The following is a 24963-nucleotide window of genomic DNA, read 5'->3' as shown; positions in this document are numbered from 1 at the left end:
TACCATATTACCCTCTGTTTTTTGTGTATTTTTTTTCCAGTGAAAATCAGGTATTTTCCTGTATTTAATTTACTGATGGTGTAGATGTTCATAAAAGCTCAGTGTAGTTGAGGGTTATTATATCAAAAACAGAAAAATGAAGAAAAAGGGACTTTTTCAGCATGTTTTAAATTCCAGGGGTTTTACTGCTGAGTCAGTGTTGTAGAAGATGACGGTGTTTCCACGGTAACTATGGAGCCTCTATTGTGTAATTTTTTTTCATTTTTATTTATTGTTTTTTTATTCATTTTGTTCCCTATTTTATTTATTTTCTTACATTTTCTTACCTCTTTCATGATTTTTTTCTTCAATTTTATTCATTTTATGTCTTATTTTGTCCATGTTACTAATTGTTTTGTTGCTTTATTATTAATTTCTGATAATTTCATTGATTATATTGGGTGTTTTTGTTATTTTGTGGCCTATTCTTTTTTTACTTCATTTTTGTATAGTTTTTGCTTATTTTTTCACGCTTTCTAGTATTTCATACATTTTTTTTATCCATTTTTGTTCATTTTATTTAACGTATATAAACCCGGTGTGTCCATCCACTGTCATTGATCCAACTCCATGGGTTTTACTGGTGAGTCAGTGTTGTAGAAGTGTTTCCATGGTAACTATAGAGCCTCTGAATGTCCAGTGGGTCATACCTGATGACCATGAAAAGACGACAAACTGCATTTTACACCAATTATTTATAGGGGTGTAAGAAAGTATCAGTTCTGCAATATATCACGATATTTCATTTCACAATACTGTATCAATATTTAATAGTACTGCATTGATATTTTTAGGTATTTATTCAAATGCAGATATTGTGGAGGTTCATGTCTGTTTTTCTTTTTTGTTTATATTTTATTTATTCTTATTTAACACTCTTATTAAATAATGTTAGTTCCTTTTTTGGGATTGAACTCAAATCCTGTTCTGATGTTAGTTGTGAACTAATAGAATCTGAACATTTGAACAGGATCTGAAACTGGAATGTCTGTAAACCAGAATTTAAGTTTTAGCACAGTTTAAGTTTTGTGATATAGCATTAGATCCTGTCCTGATCAAATAAAAATATGTTTAGTATTTGTGCAGATTTCTGCTGTAATTCAATTCTTCAAGGAAATAATAATAAAAAAAAAAAAGAATAAACAAAAAATGGCCTTTTTAACAGTATCGTGATATATCATGATATCTTGTATTGTGATTCTAGTATTGTGATTTGTATCATATTGCCAGATTCTTGCCAATACACAGCCCTAATTATTTACATGTATTGATAGGATTAGTGGATCATCAGCTATTAAACAGTTACTTCAGTAGATGTTTTGGTCGATGGTGGTTGTTTGGGCCTTTATGGGTTAACCCCAGCCTTCATTATACATAAATAAAGTTGTAATGCCTTTATTTTCTTTGTGTTTGCCACATTAGAATAATCCATAAAGAATAGTTTTTGTGGTTGCAGGGCATTGGAAAACCCAGGCGTGTTTCAGTAAAGTGCAGTGTAGAGCAGGTGACTTTCTCCATCGAAGGCCAACAGGGAATAAAAGGGGATTTTGAAGCTTTTGGTGCCGGTGTGTGCGTGGGTGGAATACACTGCGCAGCTGCACTTCTTCAAAGTGTGTTTTTGATCTGCTTCCTACCTTTGCTTCAGGTGTGTTCTCAGCGGTCTCTAAGGAAAAGCTTTTTTTCATATTCTGTTTCCATCTTTTATGCTCATTAAGCCTGACTGGTGAATGTGCGCCGCTGAATGGTTGAAGTCGTTGGCTTTGTGAAGCGTCGGGGCCACTGGAGGATGACGGCTGATGTCATGGAAATGGACACGTTTGGGCCTAGTGGGACAGGTGATTCTGCTGAGGACAAAGGAGGTGTGGCAGAGGAAGCACACTCTGATGTAGAGTTCATGGGGAAATATGTAGTAGGAGAAGTATTCGTATTAACGTTTGACATTTTAGCTGCGGCGCGTCTAAAACGGGTTCCTCTCACTTCCACGTTGCTATGGGTTCACGTCAGTGTCCAGTCGTGAAAGTTCCTGTCTGTAAACTGTTGAGAAGTGCTCTGAGGCATCCCTGTTCTGGTCTGTGTGACTAGGACGTTATTATCGTGACTATCAGTTAACAGAAATCAGCGAGTCAAGACCATGTCACCATCAGTTTCCGAGCAGACACATTTAAAGTGTGTTAGTCAGCTTTCCTGTGCCGTCTTGCCGTCCCTTCCTGTTTCCTCTGAAAGGGATGATAGATAAGTTTAAGCCTGTTTAGGATGTATATGCACAAATCAATATGAAAGCGTCACACTGAAGATGTAGGCTAAAGATAGTCACTGTAATGTCCTATTTTTATGTTCTGTCAGGCATGAAAACAGCAGATGTCAGAATAGAATAGAATAGATCTTTATTGTCACAGGGACGATGAAAATCAGTTTAGCTGCTCTGTTTCTTGTTTAGCAACACTTATAAGACTGTGTAAAAAATATCACACAAAATTATACTGAAATTATATACTGAAAAATATTGGCAATATACAAAGAATATACAAATACTACTAAAATATACAAAGAGCTAACCCTATACTACAGATAAAAGAAATATATACAACACATAAATGATATATACACATAATAAAGCACAGGTGTCAAACATGCTTCCTGGGGGCCAAAACTGGCCCACCAAAGGGTCCAATCTGGCCCCTGGGATGAATTTGTGAAATACAAAAATTACACTAAAGATATTGATAATCAAGGATGTTAAAATCATTTTAGGTCAATTCAATCTGAAGTGGATCAGACCAGTAAAATATTATCATCATAACCTGTAAATAATGAAAACTGCTAATTTTCCTCTTTGTTTTAGTATAAAAAAGTAAAATTAGAAAAAAAAAAGTTACATTTACAGACCATCCTTTTACAAAAACTATGAATATCCTGAACAAATACGAACAATCTGAAATGTCTGAAGAGAAGTATGTGGATTTTTAACAATATTCTGCCTGTTACTGAATCTTGAAGTTGTGATGCACTTGTATAAATGATCAACTTAGGCATAATGTTGTTAACATTGCACTTTTTTCTTCAGAATTTTCAGGTTGTTCATTTTTGTTCATGTTATGTTCAAGTACGGTTGGTAGGTGTAAACTTTTTCATCATGAAATTTTACTTTGTTCACTCAAAAACATGGAGAAAACTTTGGAGTTGACATTATTTATAAGTTCTTATCTTATTATTTATATAATTTTACTGGTCTGGCCCACTTCAGATCATATTAGGCTGAATGTGGAACTGAACTGAAATGAGTTTGACACCTCTGTAATAAAGGATATATACAAATTAAAGTTAAAAAGAAGATGCATGTGTTATTATTATTACACTGAGGTAGGGTGAGTGTTGCATTGTCCATTAAGCTGGTGTTGGCGGTGGTGTTTATTCTATATGTTTCTAATGCAGATGCTCATGGTACATTTTCATTAAATGTACCTAACCTCAGTCTGTTCTGGAGCTTCAACACTGGTATGTTTAATGTAAAAGACAAACAAGTGACAATACATGTGTGACCTGGATCACATGTTATATAACCCTGTAACAAAAGAGCCTGTCACATGAAATTACACTTGTAATTTTCTGACTAACAATGCAGAAGTGGTGGAAACGCACCGGTCACATTTATATTTGTCCTCTGAACCATGATTTAATGTAAATCCCTCCAGTTTATCCTGTACGTTGAATAGTTTTTAAGGCAACTGATGCATCTTACTGCAGGGTTTAATTGGTTTCAGTTTAGCTAAATAGTTTTTCAACAGAGACGATGTGTCGTAACAACACACATTCACACCAGTTGTTTTTTTTTGTTTTTTTAATGGTATCATTATTGTTATTTGGTGTAAACAGTATTAAACATGTCATGTGAAAACTTGTGGATATAGTGCTGGATGATGTGGTAAAAAGAAAAAAGTCTAAATAAAAAAACCCAGCATCAATAGTTTTATTTTCTAAAATCCCAGTCCTGTGTAAAAGTATTGTTCCATCATTCTGTTTGTTGGTTTAGTAAAATTCTAATGTCCACACATATGCATTTGTTTCTGTAATGAGATCCAATCTGATATATGTGAAGTGTGAACAGCAGGAAAAACTAGAGCTTCAGTGTAAGAACAGCTTCTATAAACCTCTCTTCACATTTAACATGTCTTTAACCCTTTTGTTCACACAATATGAGACTTATGGCATTAGTTTTCAGAGGTTTTATACCAGTAACAAACTGGACAAAAGTAAGCAGAAAAAAAAATCAACATAATTGACAAATTGAAAAAAATAACAAAATTATCAACAAAATGAGTTAAAATGACCAAAATAATCAACAAAATGAACAAAGACATTGACAAATTTAACAAGAATGAACAAAATAATCAACAAAATGAATAAAATAACAAATAAAATTAACAAAATATTCAAAAGAATACACAAAATGAATAAAATGAACAAAATAATCAAAAGAATGAACGTAATCAACAAATTGATCACAAATTTATCAAATTAACAAACAAAATTGAGCAAAATAATCAACAAAATGAACAAAATATGGGGTCAGAGGTCACAATAAATAGTCACTTTAACCATTACAACACATTTATTTATTATTTTATGGGTCTTTTTAGGCCTTGCACATTTTTCCTGCATTTTCTTGTTGTACGTGAAGAAATAAGAATTAGAAATAAATATGTATGATCATTTCAACCCTGAAAACAACAAAGATAATGGTAGAATAAGACTACTGTGCAGTTCTGTGTATGTCATATATGTACAGTATCAACAAGCAGTAACAAAACACACTTGAGGGGATGTAAATGTTCATTATTTGTAAAAAAACAACATTTTATGATATTTGGCTTAAACATGGAAAATCTGTTTTTGGGGGGTGTTTTTGTTTGTTTTTTAAGCCAAAATCATGTTTCAGGTAAATGTAAGTGTCATAACAGCCAAATATAATAATGAATGATATAGTAAAACACAGCCTTTGACCACTTGAGGATTAAACAGTTCTTTGTGCCCTAAACCAGCTTCATATTTAGATGTAATGTACTGAAACAGATTGATAATGACTGAACTATCACTGTCTAACTCACAGGTGTCAAACATGCGGCCCGCGGCCCAAATCCAGCCCACCAAAGGGTCCAGTCCGGCCCTGGGATGAATTTGTGAAATGCAAAAATTACACTAAGATATGAACGATCCTTTTAGTTCAGGTTCCACATTCAGACCAGTTCAATCTAAAGTGGGCAGGACCAGAAAAATACTATCAGAATAAGATAGAAATAATGACAACTCCATTTTTTTCTCTTAGTAAATGTAAATATTTTCATGTATTTACAGTAAAACAAAGTATAATTAAAAAAAAAATGTGAATAACCTGAAATGTGTTTAGAGAAGTACAATTTTAACAATATTCTGCCTGTTATTAAATGTTGTGTGTGTTTGTAGATCCACTGTGATCTGTAAGTTCTAATGTACATGTGGAAATGATAAACTGAGGCTGAATAGTGTTAAAATTACACTGATTTTTTCAGTTTGTTCATGTTATTCACATTGTTTGAAAAGACAGTTTGTAGATGGAAACATTTTCATTGTTCAGTTTTACTTTTTTCGCTCTAAAACATAGAGAAAAGTTTGGAGTTGACATTATTTTATATTATTGTGTTATTATTTGACTGGTTGGGCCTGCTGCAGATCAGATTTAGCTGAATGTGGAACTGAACTAAAATGAGTTTGACACCCCTGGTCTCAGCTGACATTTTACGGCCTCTTCTTTAAAATGCTAAGCTGCAGCTGTGTTCTGTATCATTGTGTACACTCTCCCCTGTAATTCTGCTGTATATATTTTAGTATCTTTGTAAACCTTGGGATCCGAGCTACAATTTACAATCATCTGTGGCTTTGAACATGAGTTTGTGACGCTGCGTTTCTAAGCCTCTCTAATGGCACGTTCAGGCCGACCCAGATGCATCACACTGCTTTTTTAGTGTTTATGGGAGTACAGTAACCTAAAACAAGGCCTAGTAAACCTCCTCAATTAGCGGTGTGTGTCGTTACCCCCCCATACGCAGGACGACACAGTCTGGTTCCTCGTGCTCGTCTCTGACCCTTGTGGCCCGGTGACTCAGCGGAACCGGACCGGGCCTGAGCCGGCACCCAGACCCCCTCTGAAGCCGTGACACATCTCCTTTGGTTCTCCTGTTTAACCTTCACACACATTTGCACACTCAGCTCCTGGTGACGGCAGCCGACCCAGAGCGCTGCTGCGGTGTGCCATGGAGCTCAGACCATCTATTCCTGCCCTGTGTGACAAAAGGGCGCCTTCACAGCTGCTTTTAGACCATGGGGGGTCAAACATACGGCCCGGGGGCCAAAACCAGCCCACCAAAAGGTCCAGTCTGGCCCGTGAGATGAATTTACAGAGTGCAAAATGCAAAAATTACCCTGAAGATATTAACAGTCAAGGGCATCAAACTCAAAACTAACAGCATAGTAACCTAGAAATAATGACTCCAAATTTTCTTCTTGGTTAATGTGAAAAAAATATGACATTGTGTCTATAAAATAATGGCAACACCAATTTTTTCCCTTTGATTTATTGCAAAGAACATGAACTCTGATATCTGATTTAACAGTAAAATGTCAATAACCTGACCAAATATGAACAACCTGGAATGTCTAAAGAAAAATAAGTGCATTTTAACAATATTCTGCCTCTTCTGTGTCTTGGTAGATCTGATCTGTAATACACATGTAGAAATCATAAGTTGAGGCAGAATATTGATAAAATTGTGCTTATTTTCTTCAGAAATTTCTTTTTTTTTCCAGTATTCACATCTTTTTTGTTTTGGATAGAAATAGTTTCATCATTTAATATTATTTTTTTCACTAAAAAATTTGGAGTTGTCATTATTTCTAGGTTACTATACTATTATTGTACTGGTCCAGCCCACTGGAGATCAGATTGGGCTGAATGTGGAACTGAAAGAAAATGAGTTTGACAGCCCTGTTTTAAACCATGGGTGTCAAACATACGGCTCGCGGGCCAAAACTGGCCCATCAAAAGGTCTGATCCAGCCGCTGGGATGAATTTGTGAAAGGCAAAAATTACACTGAAGAGATTCAGGTTCCACATTCAGCCCAATTCGATCTCAAGTGGATCAGACCAGTAAAATACTATCATAATTACCGATAAATAATGACAACTACTGTTTTTTTGTTTATGTTTTAGGGTAAAAAAATAAATAAAATTACATGAAAATCTTTATGTTTACACACAGTCCTTTAACAAAAAAAGTGAAAAACCTTAAAAAATACGAGCAGCATGAAATGTCTTAAGAAAAGTAAGTGCAATTTTATCAGTATTCTGCCTGTTAATAAATGTTTTGTGTATTTGTAGATCTTTTGTGATCTGTAAATTGTAATGCACACATGCATTAAGAAGCTGAGGCAGAATACTGTCAAAGTTGCACTTATTTTTATGACAAATTTCAGGTTGTTCATGTTATTCACATTTTTTAAAGGATAGTTTGTAAATGTAAACATTTTCATAATGATATTTTACTTTTTTCACTTCAGAACATACAGAAAATTTTGGAGTTGACATTATTTATATATTATTATATTATTATTGCTTGCTGGAGGTTCAAGCATATTGGTCAGTTCATATGTCTGTCTGTCTGTACGCTGTAGCGATCACATTTCAAACATTATTGATATCAAACCATAACCAAATAGTATGCCATGGTCTCTAGTAGACTTGATTAGTTTTTGGCAATAGTAGGCCAAAGTACAGCTGAGGTATAGGCCAAAGTTCTCTTTCAAAGGCCTTTGGCAAGCGCACTACCTTTGGCAGTTCCATTTTACTGGTCTGGCCCATTTCAGATCATAATGGGCCGAATGTGGAACCTGAACTAAAATGAGTTTGACAGCCCTGTTTCAGACCTGAGGCCTGGGGTTAGGGGTAGAAGGTTAGGGTGTGTAGTTCACTGATGAAACTGTGCTGCGTTCACTGACCTCATGGTTCACTGGCTGACTTGTTCTTTGTGTGTGTGTGTGTCTTTGTCATACAGAAACTGTTTGTGATCGTCACCTTCAGCAGACACATCGTGGAGCAGATGGTCACCCTCATCGGGTGAGTAAACCTCAGCGGGTGTGGGTGTGGGTAGGGTGTGTGTGTGTGTGTGTGTGTGTAGCTTTCACACAGGAAAGGGTTAATCCTCAGCTTGATGCTTGAGGGGCCTTTTGGGTGGTCATGTGGCATTCAGGTAATTTACGTCCCCCCTCCTCCTCATCCTCCTTTTCATGGCTGATGAAGGTCATGCTGTGTGGGGAGTGCCTTTAAATGAGTCGTGGTAATTTTTGGAGGTAACCGGTCGCTTTATATCCCCTCTTGAAAGTGTTTTTTTGTAATTTGTTCCTCTTTTTTTGGCTCCTCAGTCAGATGTATTAGCCTTCATTGGTGATTAATGGCCTGGATTTTTCCACTGGATGACTTATGGGTATGGACATGTTCTGGCTGCTTCACAGGACAAGATGAACTCTTGTCTGTTGTAGTAACCTCCTCTCTGCGTTATCTCCCATGACGCACCGGTGTCTCCCTTTTAACCAATCGGTTAGGAGGTACCTGATGTCATAGGGAGCATGAGCCAAAGCAGGGAGCTGCCCCTGAACGCCTCACCATGCGGCCTTTTGCCATCTTATAAAAATAAGGCCTTTAGGTGTGAGATGCTTTGTGTCCTCTTTGGAGAAAAGAATAAAGTTAGGAGTTTTTGGAAAAAGATTTAAAAAGGAAAACAATAGCGAGGATGTACTGTGGGGGTGTCAAAGTCATTTGAGTTCAGGGGCCAGATTCAGCCCAGTATGATCTCAAGTGGATCAGACCAGGAAAATACTGTGAAAGAAATAAAATTAGATTATGAAAATGTTTACATCTAGAAACTATTCTTTAAAAAAAATGTGAATAACATGAACAACCTCAAGAAAAATGAGTGCAATTTTACCTCAGTTTATCATTGACACATGTAAGGCAAGGCAGGTTTATTTATGTGGCACATGTCATGTACAAGACAATTCAAAGTGCTTTACATAAAACATTAAAAGCATTACAGCAGAAAGTATAGGCATGAGAAAAACAAACAAACAAAAAATCTGATAAATAGATAAAACAGATAAAACAGACAAGCAGATAAAACAGATAAAAACTTTTAGCTTAAAAGGAACAGTGCAGATCTGAACTGATGAATCCAAACTCTGTTCAAATGCAGCTGAGAACAGGTGGGTCTGGAACAGGTGGATTTAACTGAACTGAGTGTTTCAGCTGATCTGAGGTTTGTACATTAGAACTTACAGATCACAGTGGATCTGCAAATAAACAAAACATTTAATAACAGACAGAATATTGTTGAAATCGCCTGAACTAAAATGGTTGATTATTTGGGCTGTTAGAAAATAATGGCTCTGCAATATATCATGATATTTCATTTCACAATACTGTATCGATATTAAAAAGTACTGTATTGATATTTTTAGGTATTTATTCAAATGCAGATATTGTGGAGGTTCATTTTTGTGTTTTGGTTTTCTTTATTATTTATATCTTATTTATTATCATTTAACACTGTTTTATTAAATAATGGTTATTTGAATCATCCTAAAAGCACTTTTTACTGTCTGAGAGGCAGATGGTAGTTCCTTTGGAAACTGGGAGAATTAGAAAAAAATTGTAATATAGCATTAGATCCTGTTCTAATTCAATAAAAATGTGTTTAGTATTTGTACATATTTCAGGTGTAATTCAATTCTTCCAGGAAATAATCTAAAAAAAAAAGAGAGAAACAAACCAAAAATTGCCTTTTTAACAGTATCATGATATATTGTGATATATCGAATCATGATCCTAGTATTGTGATTTGTATCGTATTGCCAGATTCTTACCAATACACAGCCCTATTGATTATTAATATCTGCAGTGTAATTTTTGAATTTCACTGTGGTGGGCCAGTTTTGGTCGGCGTTCCGTATGTTTGACACCCCTGATGTACTGAGACGCTGATGGTCTGGATTAGGGATGGAACCATATGAAAATTTCATATCAGTTATTGTGACCAAAGTTATCATGGTTATCATTATTATCGCGGTATTGTTGAAATTGTGCTCAAAATGTTCAAAAAGTACTAATACACACACTGAAATAATTTAACCAAGTTGTATTTAAAAAAAACCAACAACAAATATAATAATCGTCTGAATGTCCCTTCTGTGTCAGAAACATTCACATATTAACCCTTAGTGGTCTGAGCCTATTCTGTCTGTTTTTCAGTCCTTTTGATTTGGCCTTTATATACTATAGAAACAAATGTTTACTATACCCATGTTTGGATCTGTTTTTTCAGCACAACTTCATCTATATCATCTGTCTATTATTTTTTCACTTTAACCTACTATAAAAACACAAAAGGATAGAAAACACCAAAAAAATAAAATAAAATCCGATTTGAAAAATGTATATACTTTATTGCATAAATAACACAAAGATACTAAACCAACCTTTTCAAAGACCTTAAAAATGAATATTGGTTCCAAATATTAGGTATAGAAAATCAAAATTGTAATAAATTAAAACTATACTCAAATATTTGACATAAAAGCAGATCTTTACATAGGGTTTTTTCCCCTAAAAGTGCAGTAATCAAACACAGTTATCATGAGAATTAGAATTTAAACGCTAATACTAACCGTCTGTGATTTTATTGCCGTTTATCGTTATACTGGTAATCGTTACATCCCTAGTCTGGATTTAAAAAAATATTCAAAGGTTGATGTGAGGTAACCTTGACGATAACCTGGCAAAGGTAAAGGTGTGGGTGCTGGTGGGTGCCACTATGGGTGTCTGTAAAAATGCCAGGGGCTGTAGCTGGAAACTGCCCCTGACACACCTGCTGGTGGGAGTGCCGGATATTACACACCAAACACAGAAATACACACTCACACACACACACTTTGCTGTGCTGAAATCATACGATGAGATTGCATCAGCTTCCCTTTGGTTGCCTTGTTTTCCTCTGATGTTTTCCAGGCTTTTTATTTTCTCTTAATGTAAAATTTGTTGAATGTAAAAATCAATGGAGACAAATGAGTACAAGCTTTACAAGTGACTCTCAGTTTTACATATCCTGGTGTATATATGTGTGTGTGTGTGTGTGTGATAGTTGGTGTTTCAGGTCTGGTCTTTTGCCGTCACTGTTCATTGAGCTGCAGACTCACAGTGACAGATCATTGGTTATCGACAGGTTTCAGTCTGACTCACTGCCGGTTTCTTCTTTAAAGGAAGTTTCCCTCTTTACAACTCGTCAACCGTCAGCTTCCTTCCTCACCGAGGCCCTTCCACCTTCACCGCTCATTCTGCTGCTCTCGCTCTCAATCACACATCGCCTTATGAATGGGCTGCAGCCTTTGAAATTTAACCCTTTAGGCGCACTTTCACGTCACAGTTTGAGTGTTAACTGTGCAGGTGTCTGACATTAACTTTACACATTTACACCGGTTGACATGCAGGGTGGCTGCCCCCACCCACTGTGCACATGCTCTTACACCCCCGTGCACACTCACAATCACCCCTCAGCGGCCTCTTTCCCACAAATCAGTTATTATAATCAGCCTCCTCTTTCTTTCTCACTTCTTGTAGATTATAGATTATATTTTACATATTTTAAATCTGATATTAAAAACTAAACGTTGCTGATGCTGTGTTTAAAGTTGATTTATTCCTGTTTATCTGTACTCGTCTGGGCCTGTTTTCACATCTGATATCTAGCATTTTCACAGCATTTTCCTCTTTTTAAAATTTTACTTTAAAGTGACCTAAGACAAAAATGTTCTGTGCTCCGATGCATCACAAGTTTTAGTTTTTTTTTAAATTTATTTATTTATTTTTTGATAGAAGCTGCTGTGAGCTTCTCCCTTTGTTAAGAGATAATGTTAAAAAGTTGTCTGCTGATGAATGCATCAATAGTTAGATTTATTCTGCACTTTAACACAAAAATTTACATTTTACTGCAGATATACACTGAAATGTCTATCTAATTTTTTGTTAATAACTGTGGAAAAACAAATGATTCAACCCTTAGTTTTAGTTCTACTTTTCACAGAAACAGGTTTCTATTCAGTTCCAGTTTTTCCTTTTTTATTTTGTTTGTTCGGTAAATCATCTGACTAATGATTAACTTAAAGTAGGGTTAATTTAGTATGAGCTGGAACCTTTTCTGTTGTATTTAGTCTTACAATAAATAGACTGATAACGTTTTCATTAATGATAAAATGGTGCTGTTTTTCATGTGTTGCTTTCTGGTTGTTTGCTTGGCTCTGGTTTAGCCTCATGCGTATGGGTTGTAGTTTTTGTCTTTGCTGCTGACGGAAGTAGCCGTTGGACTTTGGCAGTGGTGATTTCACTCTCACATGACATAATACAATGCGTTTCCTGCTGTTTGCTTGTCAGGTGAGCTGCTTGGCACAGTTTGAGGACATAGAAGTCATTGGCAGAGACAGCCCAGCTCCAGAAAATATCAAATTATCACACTCTACTTTTTTTTTATTAACATGCATTTATTATTTCTGTTTAATGTCATGATTTTTGCTTTTAATTTATCCGTTTCACTGTGATTTCACCCAAGTTGATAAACTCCATCTTCGTAGTGTGACCTTTAACTTTTGCAGTTTCAGTGAAAACATAAACTGATTAGAACAAAAAAAAAAGTTGCACCTGTGTTTCTTAACTTGTATGTGTTGATGTGTGATACCATCAGATTAAAATGTTCCTGGATGATGTGATTGTCAGTATGATAAATGTTTCGTGTACATGAAGTGTGATGATAACTGCGGAGGATTTACTAAACAGGGAGTGTCCACTAAATCTTTTCATGTTTCATGAAGAAAATATTAGGTTTTGCAACACTGGCATTTGAGAAATGTTTCTGTGGCAGTTAGAGCTGTGCATCATTACACAGTCATGTTATGTGTGACTCAATGAATTGCCTGCAGCTCTATATGAAAACCTGGGCCGTTTTTACGCCTGTCTGTCAAATACAACTCTCATTAATCAGTAGTTTCTAACAAGGAAGCAGATTTTTGTAGAAACAAATAGAACGCAGTGTAATGGAGCGTTTTGGGATCAGTGCTGAAATATTAGATAGGTCTGAAAGTGTCAAAATCCAATTTTTATCAGTTTTATTCACATAAATGAGCAGATGCTGAGTTTTTATTATGTGGAGAATATGCAAAAGGCCTTTATTTGGATCGGGAGGAGAACAAGTGGGACATTGGTGACTAAATATTTCCGTTTTACATTTATGACTGTCTGATGTTCCTTTTGAGAGCTTAAGGCCCAGTGGAAAAATAAGCTATATCCACTGACAGTTATTTAATCAGCTGAAGTGTTCTTCCTTTTTCAACTGCTTTTCTAATTACTGTCTGTTGGAGTTAGAAAGAAATGTCTAGATATTTCTTTGTGTGTTATGGAAACAGATTTGTATATGCAGACAGATGAGTTTGACTGTTGTTTTCCTGGTTGCAGAGCACTTCAGGTTAACTCTGGAGGCTTCTGTCAGCAGTATGAGGATAATAATAAAGATAGTTTAGCTTTGAACTGCCACACAGTCACAATACAAGGCTCCAGAGATGCCTTTTGGGCTGATAACATGGACTGATAAGCAGATCGGATGGAGCTGTGCGTCTGATCAGACATGTTGGCTCTCTTACATCCTGATTCCTGTGACTAATGTACAGATGTCTCCTCTTCAAGGCCAGCCGTGCGTGTACAGTCATTGTTAAAAGCAGGAGAAAATTCTGCAAGCTCACATATACAGAGGCTTTGATCAAGATCTAAAGCAGTTATATGTCAAGTGGTTTTAAGCTGTTATTTACTTAGTGTTCATGTTGCATTTTTTCCCGTGTAGTCACTTAAAACCAGCTATTGATCTGCCTTGAACTTTTTTGCATTTCATAGAATGAAATATTTCGTCTGTTGACGTTCACTTTTCAGTTTTACCTTATCTGGTTGAGGAAGTATCTCTACATCCTGCATTCCTGTCACAATATGAAATAACATTCATTTTACATCAGTTGAATGTAAGTGATGTTCACAAATGTAGCTGCAGCACAGAATAAACCCCACTGTTTTTCTCTATATGCGCCCACATAGTCTTCATTAAGATGTAGGTTTATTTCAAGCATGCAACAAATAAATAAAAAGGAAAAACAAGAATAAAAAAAATTCCTAGTATGTAAGTAACTATCTTTGTCCTCAACATGGGGATGAGTCTGTGGAAACTGTGCACTTTTTCTTGGTTTTAAGGAAAATCTACAGATTGCTGATAATGTTTGTGTATTTTTTTTTTTTTTAGCTCAAACATAAAAACATGGATTAATTATAACAAATGTTCTTTTGTGTTTTACAAAGTATATCTCTCTACCTAGTGAGTCTAAAATATCACTTAACATACACACTGGATTTGTAATTTACAGTGTTTTTCAGTTTTAAAATTGCACAGGTTACGATTGTGATAAAATGTGCAGCTCAAAGTATGAAGTATATAATGTATTTCTCTCTTCTTAAATAACTCAAATGTGCTACAGATACAGATTATTTTCATTGTTGATTAATTGTTTACGGCATGAAAAATCATAAAATGGTGAGATATTGTTTGCAAAAGCATGATAACTCAACAAATGTGCAAGATTTAGTTTAATTTTATTTCGAGCACATAGAATCATCAGAGAACAAAGAACCATACAACATGGTCAAACAAAATGTTTTGGCGCTCGAAAAGGAGTGGGAAGAAGTATAACTTATAAATTCCCACCCCCTTTTTACAAACTAATAATTAAATTAGTTTTGCTTTCTTTGCTTTGTTAACACACCTTTTCCCATATATTTTTACAATAACACGAAGCATTCATACAAAGCATTCACATACACTTTTTTTAGTCACCACACACACAATCAGATTTGCATAATCAGCCTTTTTTTAATATAAACTATAATATTTATATGCACTTTAAGTATTTACTACAAATACAATCTTTAATAAATGTGACAATATCTCCTTATTATGATAGTCTGTTTTAATTAATTACAAATAGGCAACACACAATAATGTCATAGTTTTATGCATTCTTCTATATTATAACTATATTATAAGAAGAGGAAAGGATTACTTTAATTATCAGCATAGTTGTTGGTTAATTTAATTATCTTTTGAGACTGTGTGTTGTACCAGAGGTGGACTCTGAAGTCAGTCCTGGATGATCCCAGTCATCCCCTGGATGATGAGTTCAGGTGTCTTCCATCAGGTCGCAGATACAGTGTTCTTAAATGTAGGACCGATAGGATGAGGAATTCTTTGGTTCCGGCAGCCATTGTTCTGCTGAATAATTCGTTGTAATGTTGTTGCTATTATCTTTAATGGATTATTTATTGTATTTATTGTTGGTTTGTTCTCCGTGTGATACTGCTGGCTGTAGAACAAATTGTCCCTCGGGGATAATAAAGTTTACCTTGACCTTTACCTTGTGTTTCCACATCAACACCAATAACATAACAGCATAGTATCACAATCCTGATTGAAACGTCTCTTCTCTCGCTTTGTACATTTTATATTAATTATCTTTGTGTTTTCCTTCAGTTCCACAGCTCATCTATTGGCTCTAATCAAACCCCAAATGTTCTTCAAATTCAGATGGATGACTTGACAGAATCAGAGGGGGAACGGGCCCGGGCGGCCTCTTCTCATCACTCCTTTCTCTGTTTGAGGCGGTGACAAACAGTAGGAAGAGCCCAGAGCCACTCATCTATATTATAAAAGCCCAGTGGCCTCTGTGTGTGTATGTGTATCCGCTGTATAACTGAAAAACTGCAGAGCTGGCCTTTGCCTTTTGGAGTACTTTTGTTTTTTGGGTCGAGGATCAGACAGGCAAAAACTGCTTATTGATATGATCAGTACTTTTGGAGTTGTTGGTTGATTTTAAAATTACAATGGGCTTACAGACTGAGCAAACGACTCCATTCACAGTCGCAAACGAATTGGGGGGAGGTGCTGGATCAACAGAACCACCGGGACATGACGGGAGAACCGGGTCCAGCTGTGATCACACACTAACAAGGTCAGTCCGGTTCCACGCCGCCAGTCCTGGTCAGACCTTGTTAACATCCCCCTATGGACCCCCCCCACCATAACATGGTGACAGACTGTTCTACGCAGACTCCAATCAGACGGACTGGACTTAAGTGGACCTGGGCACAGAACAGCAGTGGGTTGCAATAAACCGTCATGTTCAGTCCTGTGTAAAAGTCTTATGCTGCCTTCATGTGCTACTGGGAAGAGTACAATTCACAAACCGTCATGTTCAGTCCTGTGTACAAGTGCTGCCTTGACAGACCGTTCTGCTCAGACTCAGATCACACAGACTGCAGTTCATCAGATCCGGACACAGGATGGCAGTGGGTCACAATAAACCGTCATGTTCAGTGCTGTGTAACAGTCTGCGTCCATGTCATTACAGAACAAAATGAGGGCCATTCTATTTCTTCCAAGGGCATTTTCAGACTGAGTATCCGGATCCGTGCTGTACCTGGATACGCTCACACCTTTCCCGCAGATGTTGCGTTCACAAGCATGTACAGCGGCCCGTGCCTGAAAACGAGTGTGTGTTACAGGGCCGAAACAGTAGGTTGTGGTGTGAAAGGAATTCTGTAGCTATCCAACAAATGCGGAAATGACAAACCCTTCCATCATCAACCGAGCGACTGTTCCATTCACAGATAATACTTGTCTGTTTGTTATCCTGTTTGAGGCAAAGAGAAGAAGAGCGACCTTCATTGTCTCTGATATATCACCGAGTGGTTCGGGCGATAAGGCCAGCCCGTGCTGCGCTGATCCGAGGCTTTTTCAGGAGACAACACAGTCTAATGGTGATTAGGTCATTTCCAATCTCGGGTACAGATTGCTTTCACACGGCAACGTTCCGTACTGGAATCCACGCAGTCCGTACCCAGGACTACCTTCTCAGCTGGGCTGGGGTACGGTGCTGGAACATACCATACATGGAACGTTTGTATTCACATTGATAAAATTAAGTGAACTTTGGGGTCCGATGTACTCGGATGTGGACTCGGGTACGCTGTGTGAAAACACCACTAGTCTGTGTTCCATCACTCAGCTTAATCAAGTCATGTGAATGTGATGAAGTCACACAGTCATGATGTAAAGCCCTTTCAAACACATATATAAGGTTAACTATGAATGCATTCTTTTCTGTTACTTTTAATTTCTATACAAAACAAAATGAGGGCCATTATATATTTTCCTAATCTGTGTATTACACCAGTAAGCTTAGCTCAGCTCCCCATTTTATCAACTCTACTGCTTCTAGAACCTGTGGAATCCCACGGGCCAACGCACTAGTTACTAGGGGTGTAAGAAAATATTGGTTTTGCAATATATTGCGATATTTCATTTCACAACACTGTATCAATTTTAAAAAGTACTGTATCAATATTTTTAGGTATTTATTCGGGCTGGGCAAGTTAACATGTTATTATCGCATCAACGCGTTCATTAAATAACGCCGACAATTTTTGTCTCTTTCGTTAATGCCGTTTTATTCTAACTCCTATTCTTCTGCTTGTGTGCGTGTAGCGATTAGCTGCAGATAGACAACAGGTTTAACAAGAAAAGACGGACACCCAAAACTTGTGTCCAAATCTGTTCGTGTAGACTCACTGTAAAACTGACACATACAAACAAAATCTGTCTGAGTTCTGTTCACTGCCTTAGTACATTTACATGGCATTATACATTTAAATGAATGGGAAAAGGATTGCTAGCTCCATGCTAACTTGAATGGGAAAATCCATAGACCCGCTAACGATTAGCATTTACAGATTAATTTAGGATTTACGTTTTTTTATCCAGCAACAAGGTTCACATCAGAGATATTTGATACTATTCATTCTGACAACAACTGAACATAAAATACTCACAGACAAACGTTTTTGGGGCCATACAAACAGAGTGAAAGAAATGTGTCTGTTAGTTCCTTCTTATGTCTGAACTGACTACGGGAACACCGCACGGACAAAACATATGTTAGTGACACTTATTCCCACCACTAGAGGGCCCCCTTTGTTTACTTTGAACAACTGAACATCACATATTATTGGGCTTATTAGTATTAGTACTGATTAGTGGGACTAAGACTCCTGTCAATCACTCACAAGTGTAAATAAACGTGTGGACATAAACATGTGTAACAGTAGTGGTCTGTTCCATGGACATTTTCATTTGAAATGTCTTCAGATGGTGGGGGGGAGAAGGACACAGGTGTTTGGAAGTACTGACGTGCAATTATTTTTATCAGCGGAGTACTGCAGTCTGAAATATCACTTAAAGGCAATACACGCTGTTGATGCCGGCAAACCCCCCCCCCCATATAACTATGCAATTAATCGTGATTAATCGCTGAAATCCATGTGATTAATTGCGATTAAAAATTTTAATCACTGCCCAGCACTAGTATTTATTTAAATGCAGATATGGCAGAGGTTCATTTTAGTTTTTTGGTTTTCTTTATTGTTTATATCTTATTTATTATTATTTAACACGGTTTTATTAAATAATGTTTATTTGAAGCATACTAAAAGCACTTTCTACTGTCTGAGAGGTAGATGGGAGTTCCTTTGGAAACTAGGAGAATTAGAAACATTTTGTGATATAACAGTAGATCCTGTTCTGATCAAATAAAAATGTGTTTAGTATCTGTACGTATTTCAGGTGTAATTACATTTTTCCAGGAAATCTTTAAAAAAAAAAAGAAAAGAAATTTCCTTTTTAACAGTATCATGATATATCATGATATATCATATTGTGATCCTAGTATTGTGATGTGTATCGTATCGCCAGATTATTGCCAGTACACAGCCCTTCTAGTTACATGTAATAATGGAAGGTGGAACTTTTCCTGTGTTTGTTGAAGCGTCTGGGCGTCCGTCCTCCTCTCTTCATCTGCTGTGTTTAGCGTCAGCTGTTAAGGCCGTCTGACTCGTGCCACTTTCTCAGCGGCCGTATACCACGACGTACGAACAGGAAAAAACAGAAGGCGTCTCTAATTATAAGAACAGCAAGAGCAGTTAGACGGGTCCTGAGTGATTCACCGTCTGCAGGAGTCCTGTATGTTTACACCTTGTCTGTGGGTGGCTGTGGTGGGACTGGGTTTAGTTTCCATTAAGGTCTGGGAGAGGACAAAGCCTGAGCCACGGTGCACTGATGGTCCCAGTTTGTAAGAGTCTGGAAAAGAGAGAAAGTGAAAGGAAAGAAACCGAGACCGCTAGAGATATACCGTTACAGTCTCATCTCTTTGTATCTGATTTTGTAGCTTCCACTTTTGGAGTTTTTGTGGATAATCCATCATCTTGATTGAGTCGGCTCCTCTCCCTGTCATGTATTGTGTTTGACAAATCCCTCAGTCTCACGTGTCAGGGGAGGGACTATCGCTGTCAGGATCTCAGGGAGGACGCCATTGAGATGCAGAAAGGATGAGTTGAGACCTGAAAAGGTTATCCAGTAGAAACCGGTGAGCCAGGCCCACGGGGGGGAATGGGCCCGTCTCCATGAGAATGCAGCCATTGCCGTGCGAGTCCATCTCCAGGGTCCGAGTCCATTACCAGCACAAAAAGGCCTGCAGATGGCTGCCTCAGCCGCCTCAGCCGCTGGTGATGCAGGGTCACAGCAGGCAGCCCAGCACCGGGGGAGGTCGTGGAGGGAGGCACAGGTCAGGACAGGGCACCCTGGGGTCTGAGCCGGCTGGATGTGGAACCATCCACATACAGTTCAGTATCCACATACCTCAGGCCTCACATACCTGCACCTGAAGACATGAGCACAGTAATAGGGCATCTCAAAAATCACTGTTCTCTTCAGATCACAATGTTATTTAAACCAGTTAATTTCCAACATGATTATAGCCCCCCAAAAAAATGTCAGCACAATCCATCGTTTGACCCCCCCCCCCACCACCACCACCACCACCACAAAGTATGAAGGGCCCGTCAAAAAACATCAAAAAAAGCCAAAAAAAAAGGCTGTTTCTAAATGCATTACCATGCTTAATGTATACTAAAGTGCCTAAAGTAAAGACATCCATACTGCGTCACATGTGGAACCTGACTGAGTCTACCGTGGTACTAAGTCTGTTTGAGAAAGAAGTACCAATAGAAACCAAAGAAACCATGGCAACACAACTGCAGCACAGACAAATGACACAGTGGTGCAGAGGATAGACCTGGAGCCTCACACACAGAAGGGCCTGGGTTCCATTCCAACACCAGGCCATGGGGGTGGGTCCTTTCTGTGTGGAGTTTGCATGTTCTCTTCGTGTCTGCGTGGGTTCTCTCTGGTACTTTGGCTCCTCCCACCGTCCATGACATGATTAATGGGTTCATCTAAATCCTCCATAGGTGTGAATGTGACAGTGTGTTTGTCTCTGTATGTTCAGTCTGTGATGAACTGGTCACATGTCCAGGGTGAACCCCGCCTTCACCCCTCTGTCGCTGGGATAGGCTCCACCCCCGTGACCCTAGTGAGGATAAAGCAGGTTCAGAAAATGAATGTGTCGTAGCTATCTGTGGTTAACGCTGCTGCAGACACAGGTGTTCAGGACATCCCAGATGATGCCAGTGCGTCCATGGATGGAGTCCACAGAGGGAACATGGTTCCACAGAATCAAACTACCAGAGTTTAAAAGAATGAAATGGAAGACAAACTATAGAGCCAGTAATCTGTGAATAAACTGTGACATGCACATGTATAAAAGTATGTCCAGATGATCAGAACCATGTCATCATTAAAGTCTGTGATTTATGCAGCCTTAAATCTTGTATTTACCCTTATTATTTCAGTGTTCAGCTCTATTTGTCTGGAACTCAAACCTGTATTTTGCTGAAAAGGGGGTTTAGAAAATAGACACTGTGTTCAACTAGATTTACTGTTCTGAACTTCTTTCTATTTCCAATTTTTAGCCTAGAATTGTGTTATTTTACTTAAAATCACCTTATTTTCACTTCTGCATCACCTGATACAATAACCTATGAAGTTGATATTACAGGGACGCTGTAAAATACCAGAAAAAGCAATTTGTGGACACTTAAGACCTCATTATATGTGATTTTCTGGGTTAAAATGAGTGTTTTTGGCGTTTTTTGATGGGCCCTTCATGCTTTGCGGTGGGGGGGGGTCAAACGTTGATGGATTTTGCTAATTTTTTTTTTTTGGGGGGGGGGGGGGGGGGGGGCTATTATCATGTTGGAGATTAACTGGTTTAAATAACACCGTGATCTGAAGAAAAAAGTGATTTTTGAGACACCCTACACAGTAACACTTTAAAGATGATTTATTGTGCAGTAAAACGTCTCAGTATGAGTTTAATTTGTTCCATGCTCAGTTTGCAATTTACTCGTTTTACAAATCAGATTTCCCTATTGAAATGAATTGAAATATAATTAATCCATTCAAGCCGCAAAAAACAGAAAAAAACACTTTTTTTAAAACAGAAAAAGTGCAGTTTGAAAGAAAATAACAATTATGAAAACATAATTAAAGAGAAATAAAAGAAATTAACTGGTTTTATTCACTTATGTACCTTAAAGGTGAGATGATCTGTGTGTGAATAAGGTGGTGGAGTGTGTGTGTGAGGGGTTATTGTTCGGCAGGAGAATTTCCTTCCACTAAAAATGTGAGGTAGAACAATTTCTGGCGTTTTTCTCTTTCATTTCACTTAATTTGAGCGAGCATTGGCAACGCTATGAGTGCAATAACTCAGAAAATCACAGTGTTGCATATTTATTGTTAATATTATCAGTTACGATTAGACTTAAAAGAATGAAAACATAACAATCATGTTTTAATCATGAAACAGTCTTTTATAGACCTATATGGAAGAGTAAAGTCTCCCTTTAAATAAGTTAAATAAAGATAAGATAATGTAAGTCTATTGATCTCATCATGGGGAAATTTCACAGTTGGCAGCAGCAAGTTACAGAAATAAAGTGCAGGGAAGACAGGCTGAAAATATACAGCGTGAAACATGACATATAAAGAGAAATAAATTTAGAAATCTGCCATTTATATTCAAATATTGATATAAATATTTATATAAGTTTAGTTTTACAAGTTTGTACATTTTATCTTAATTTTTTGACATGTGGAGGCAAAAATTAACAAAACCATCAGTAAAAGTTCTTTCAGAATTAAAAAATCAAATTGTGCTGCTTTTAACAACATAAAAGGGGGGGGGGGGGGGGCCTCCAGGTACATCTGTCTGTGTTACTGATAAGTGAATGTGCACAGAGGATTTTCTACCACATTATGTATGAAGATAAACGCCTGAAACGTTGAATTTCAACTAATAAGCTGCTGAAATGTTACAAATACTGTGTAAATAGAGATAGTTTTTGTAACAGTGTCAGTGGTAATTGGACCAAGAATGAAAGCGACAGCAAAGTTGCTTTTTCATCAAGTTTCTTTGTGTGTTTGGATCCAGAATAAAATAGATGCAGTACTGTGTGTGGGCGAAGACTTCTGGTGGCAAAAGAAGAAAAACATAGTTTTTGGATGAGGCAGCAAAACCGCTTTAATTTCACAATTAAGATGATGAATAATAGAGCTTAAGTCAATGAGGCTTAAATTTGTCAGTGTAACGTAAGTGAATTAAACTGGTTGTATTGTTGTGTTGCTGTGTGAGAGGTTGGAGGTTGCCACATTCTGTTCATGAGCTCAACTCAACTGGAAAGTCATGTTACCAAGAACCATGTAAATGAAGTTATCGTGAGTGTAAAACTGGGGAAGCACTGGATTTACCAGAGAAAAAGCTATAGCTGATGGTTTCCAGAGAATTTCACTCATCTGGGTTAAACTGTGGCCAGCTCATATAGAAACTGGGTTTGTGTGGTTTCACACTGAAAGGGAGCTCATCTGGTGTGAAGGTAACTGTAGTAAAGGGCAAAAAAAAAACAGGACTTACAGCTTTTACTGAATCTATGAGACAAATGTGAACTGTTGTCAGGCAGAAGTGACCTGAAAACTGCTGAGTTTCATAGTTTTTTTGGCCTCAATAGGCTAAAAGTCTATAATCCCCTTTCAGCGTTTTGTAACGTAGTCTGAGAAGGAACTAGATTTCCACCCACTGCTCCGGACTCCATTTTCAGACTGTGGAAAGTCTATACTCACAGGTGTTTTCAGGCAGGTGGGAGGTTAAAACTCTAAAACCAGGAGTCGGTATAAACCAAAAGCCACCGACGGGTCAAATTTCTAATCCACAAAAATGCCCTCTGTCATTACATTAAGGTTTTCCGTAACGTTTCAGGTCATAAGATAAGTTCTATCATCACCTGAGTCTTGTTCTGACAATTTAAGTATCTTAAAAACACTAGTTGCTTTGTGTGGACGTCGGTACAAATCAGTTTAAAATGACAGTGGAATTGAACATTAGAGGAAAATATGTGCATTTTTAAGTTCATGAAACTGTCTTTTCCCAGCTGTACGTAAATGACTCAACATTTTGTTCATATGGCGCGTTAAAAAAGGCTTTTATGTTTATTTTAACCTAAACTATGTTAAAACATATTCTTATTGTTTTACTCTAAAGTTGCCCACTGGAGTTTATATTGTTGGTGTAAAAGTCCATATTTTAAATTGGATTCATACGGAATAAATAGGGAATGCAAAAACAGCTTTAGAAAAAGTAAAAAAATAAAACATACATTGGCTTCAGTCATTGATTATTGATTTAGTTTTCTTTTTAATTAACCAGATAAGTTGGTTGAAAACCAATTCTCATTTTCTATGGTGAGTGGTCCAGGAGGTAGCAACATGAGGCAAATTCTACAAAAAATCCCAATATAATTAGACACAAGTGAAAAATCATCTGTGGGTAAATTTGATCTGTTGGCGGTTTGAGTGTGAAATACCTGATTGACAGCTGTAATTACTGACTCCACTGTAATGGTATAAGGGTCATTTATTTCATTTTAGCCTGTAGATCTGTTGATCTGCAGAAGGAAGCGGTTTATTCTCCAGTTCTTGTGTTTTTTTCTTTATTTTCAGCTCTTTCACTTAATACAGCTGTATGTTTTAAATTGAAACTACTTGATTCCACATTAGAGCTGAATGTATTTGACTGTCAATTGAGTTGTTATTCAGCAGTGACTGATGAGCAGTATGTTGATGATATATTTCTAGTTAAAGTCGTATTAACCACATGTGCTCATCGTTCAGAAATCAAACTGAAGATTTGAAGCTTTTACTCTGTTTTTGTTCAACTCAATATATCTGTGGGTTTTGGGATGAACCCTGTGAAATGTTTCTAATTAGTGCCTGTTTGATGAACAAAACCATGTATTTCCAAAATGTCTGCTCATTCTTAACCCTTCCACGCCTGCTATAAATAGCTCCCTTTCAGCCACATGAGCTGGTTTTCCCGTTAACCCAATCTGTAAAAAGGGTGTATTTTTGATCCTATTAGTCACCAGGAGCTCCGGTCACCTGAGAAGCGCCTCGACAAAGATGGCATTGATCAGTCCTTTCACAGCCAGCCTCGCTCTGCCTCACCACAAACACAGTGAGACGCCTTACAGAGTGTGACGGGATCAGAGGCGGCGGCGGGGGGGGGGCTAGAGACAACCAGGTCAATGCCCACTCCCTCATTATACAGCAGGGGTGTCAAACATACGGCCCGGGGGCCAAAACTGGCCCGCCAAAAGTTCCAGTAAGGTCTGTGGGATGACTCTGCAAAGCGCAAAAATTACACTTAAGATATCAACAATTAAGGATGTCGAACTCGTTTTAGTTCAGGTTCCACATACAG

At 37.4% G+C, this 24963-nt stretch overlaps 1 protein-coding gene across 1 annotated transcript in view; it reads left to right on the top strand.

The window, feature by feature from the left end:
• LOC115433574 (vacuole membrane protein 1-like) overlaps positions 1-24963 on the top strand; it is a 99467-nt gene that overhangs the window by 55157 nt on the left and 19347 nt on the right. Inside the window, 1 exon segment of the mRNA XM_030155054.1 lies at positions 8124-8185. Within this exon segment, the coding sequence (XP_030010914.1) occupies positions 8124-8185 (62 nt within the window).

This window comes from Sphaeramia orbicularis, chromosome 14 (genome assembly GCF_902148855.1).
Source record: "Sphaeramia orbicularis chromosome 14, fSphaOr1.1, whole genome shotgun sequence".
NCBI classification, from domain to species: Eukaryota; Metazoa; Chordata; class Actinopteri; order Kurtiformes; family Apogonidae; genus Sphaeramia; species Sphaeramia orbicularis.
The sequence above is the reverse complement of the archived record's forward strand: the minus strand, read 5'-3'. Positions and strand labels throughout refer to the sequence as shown.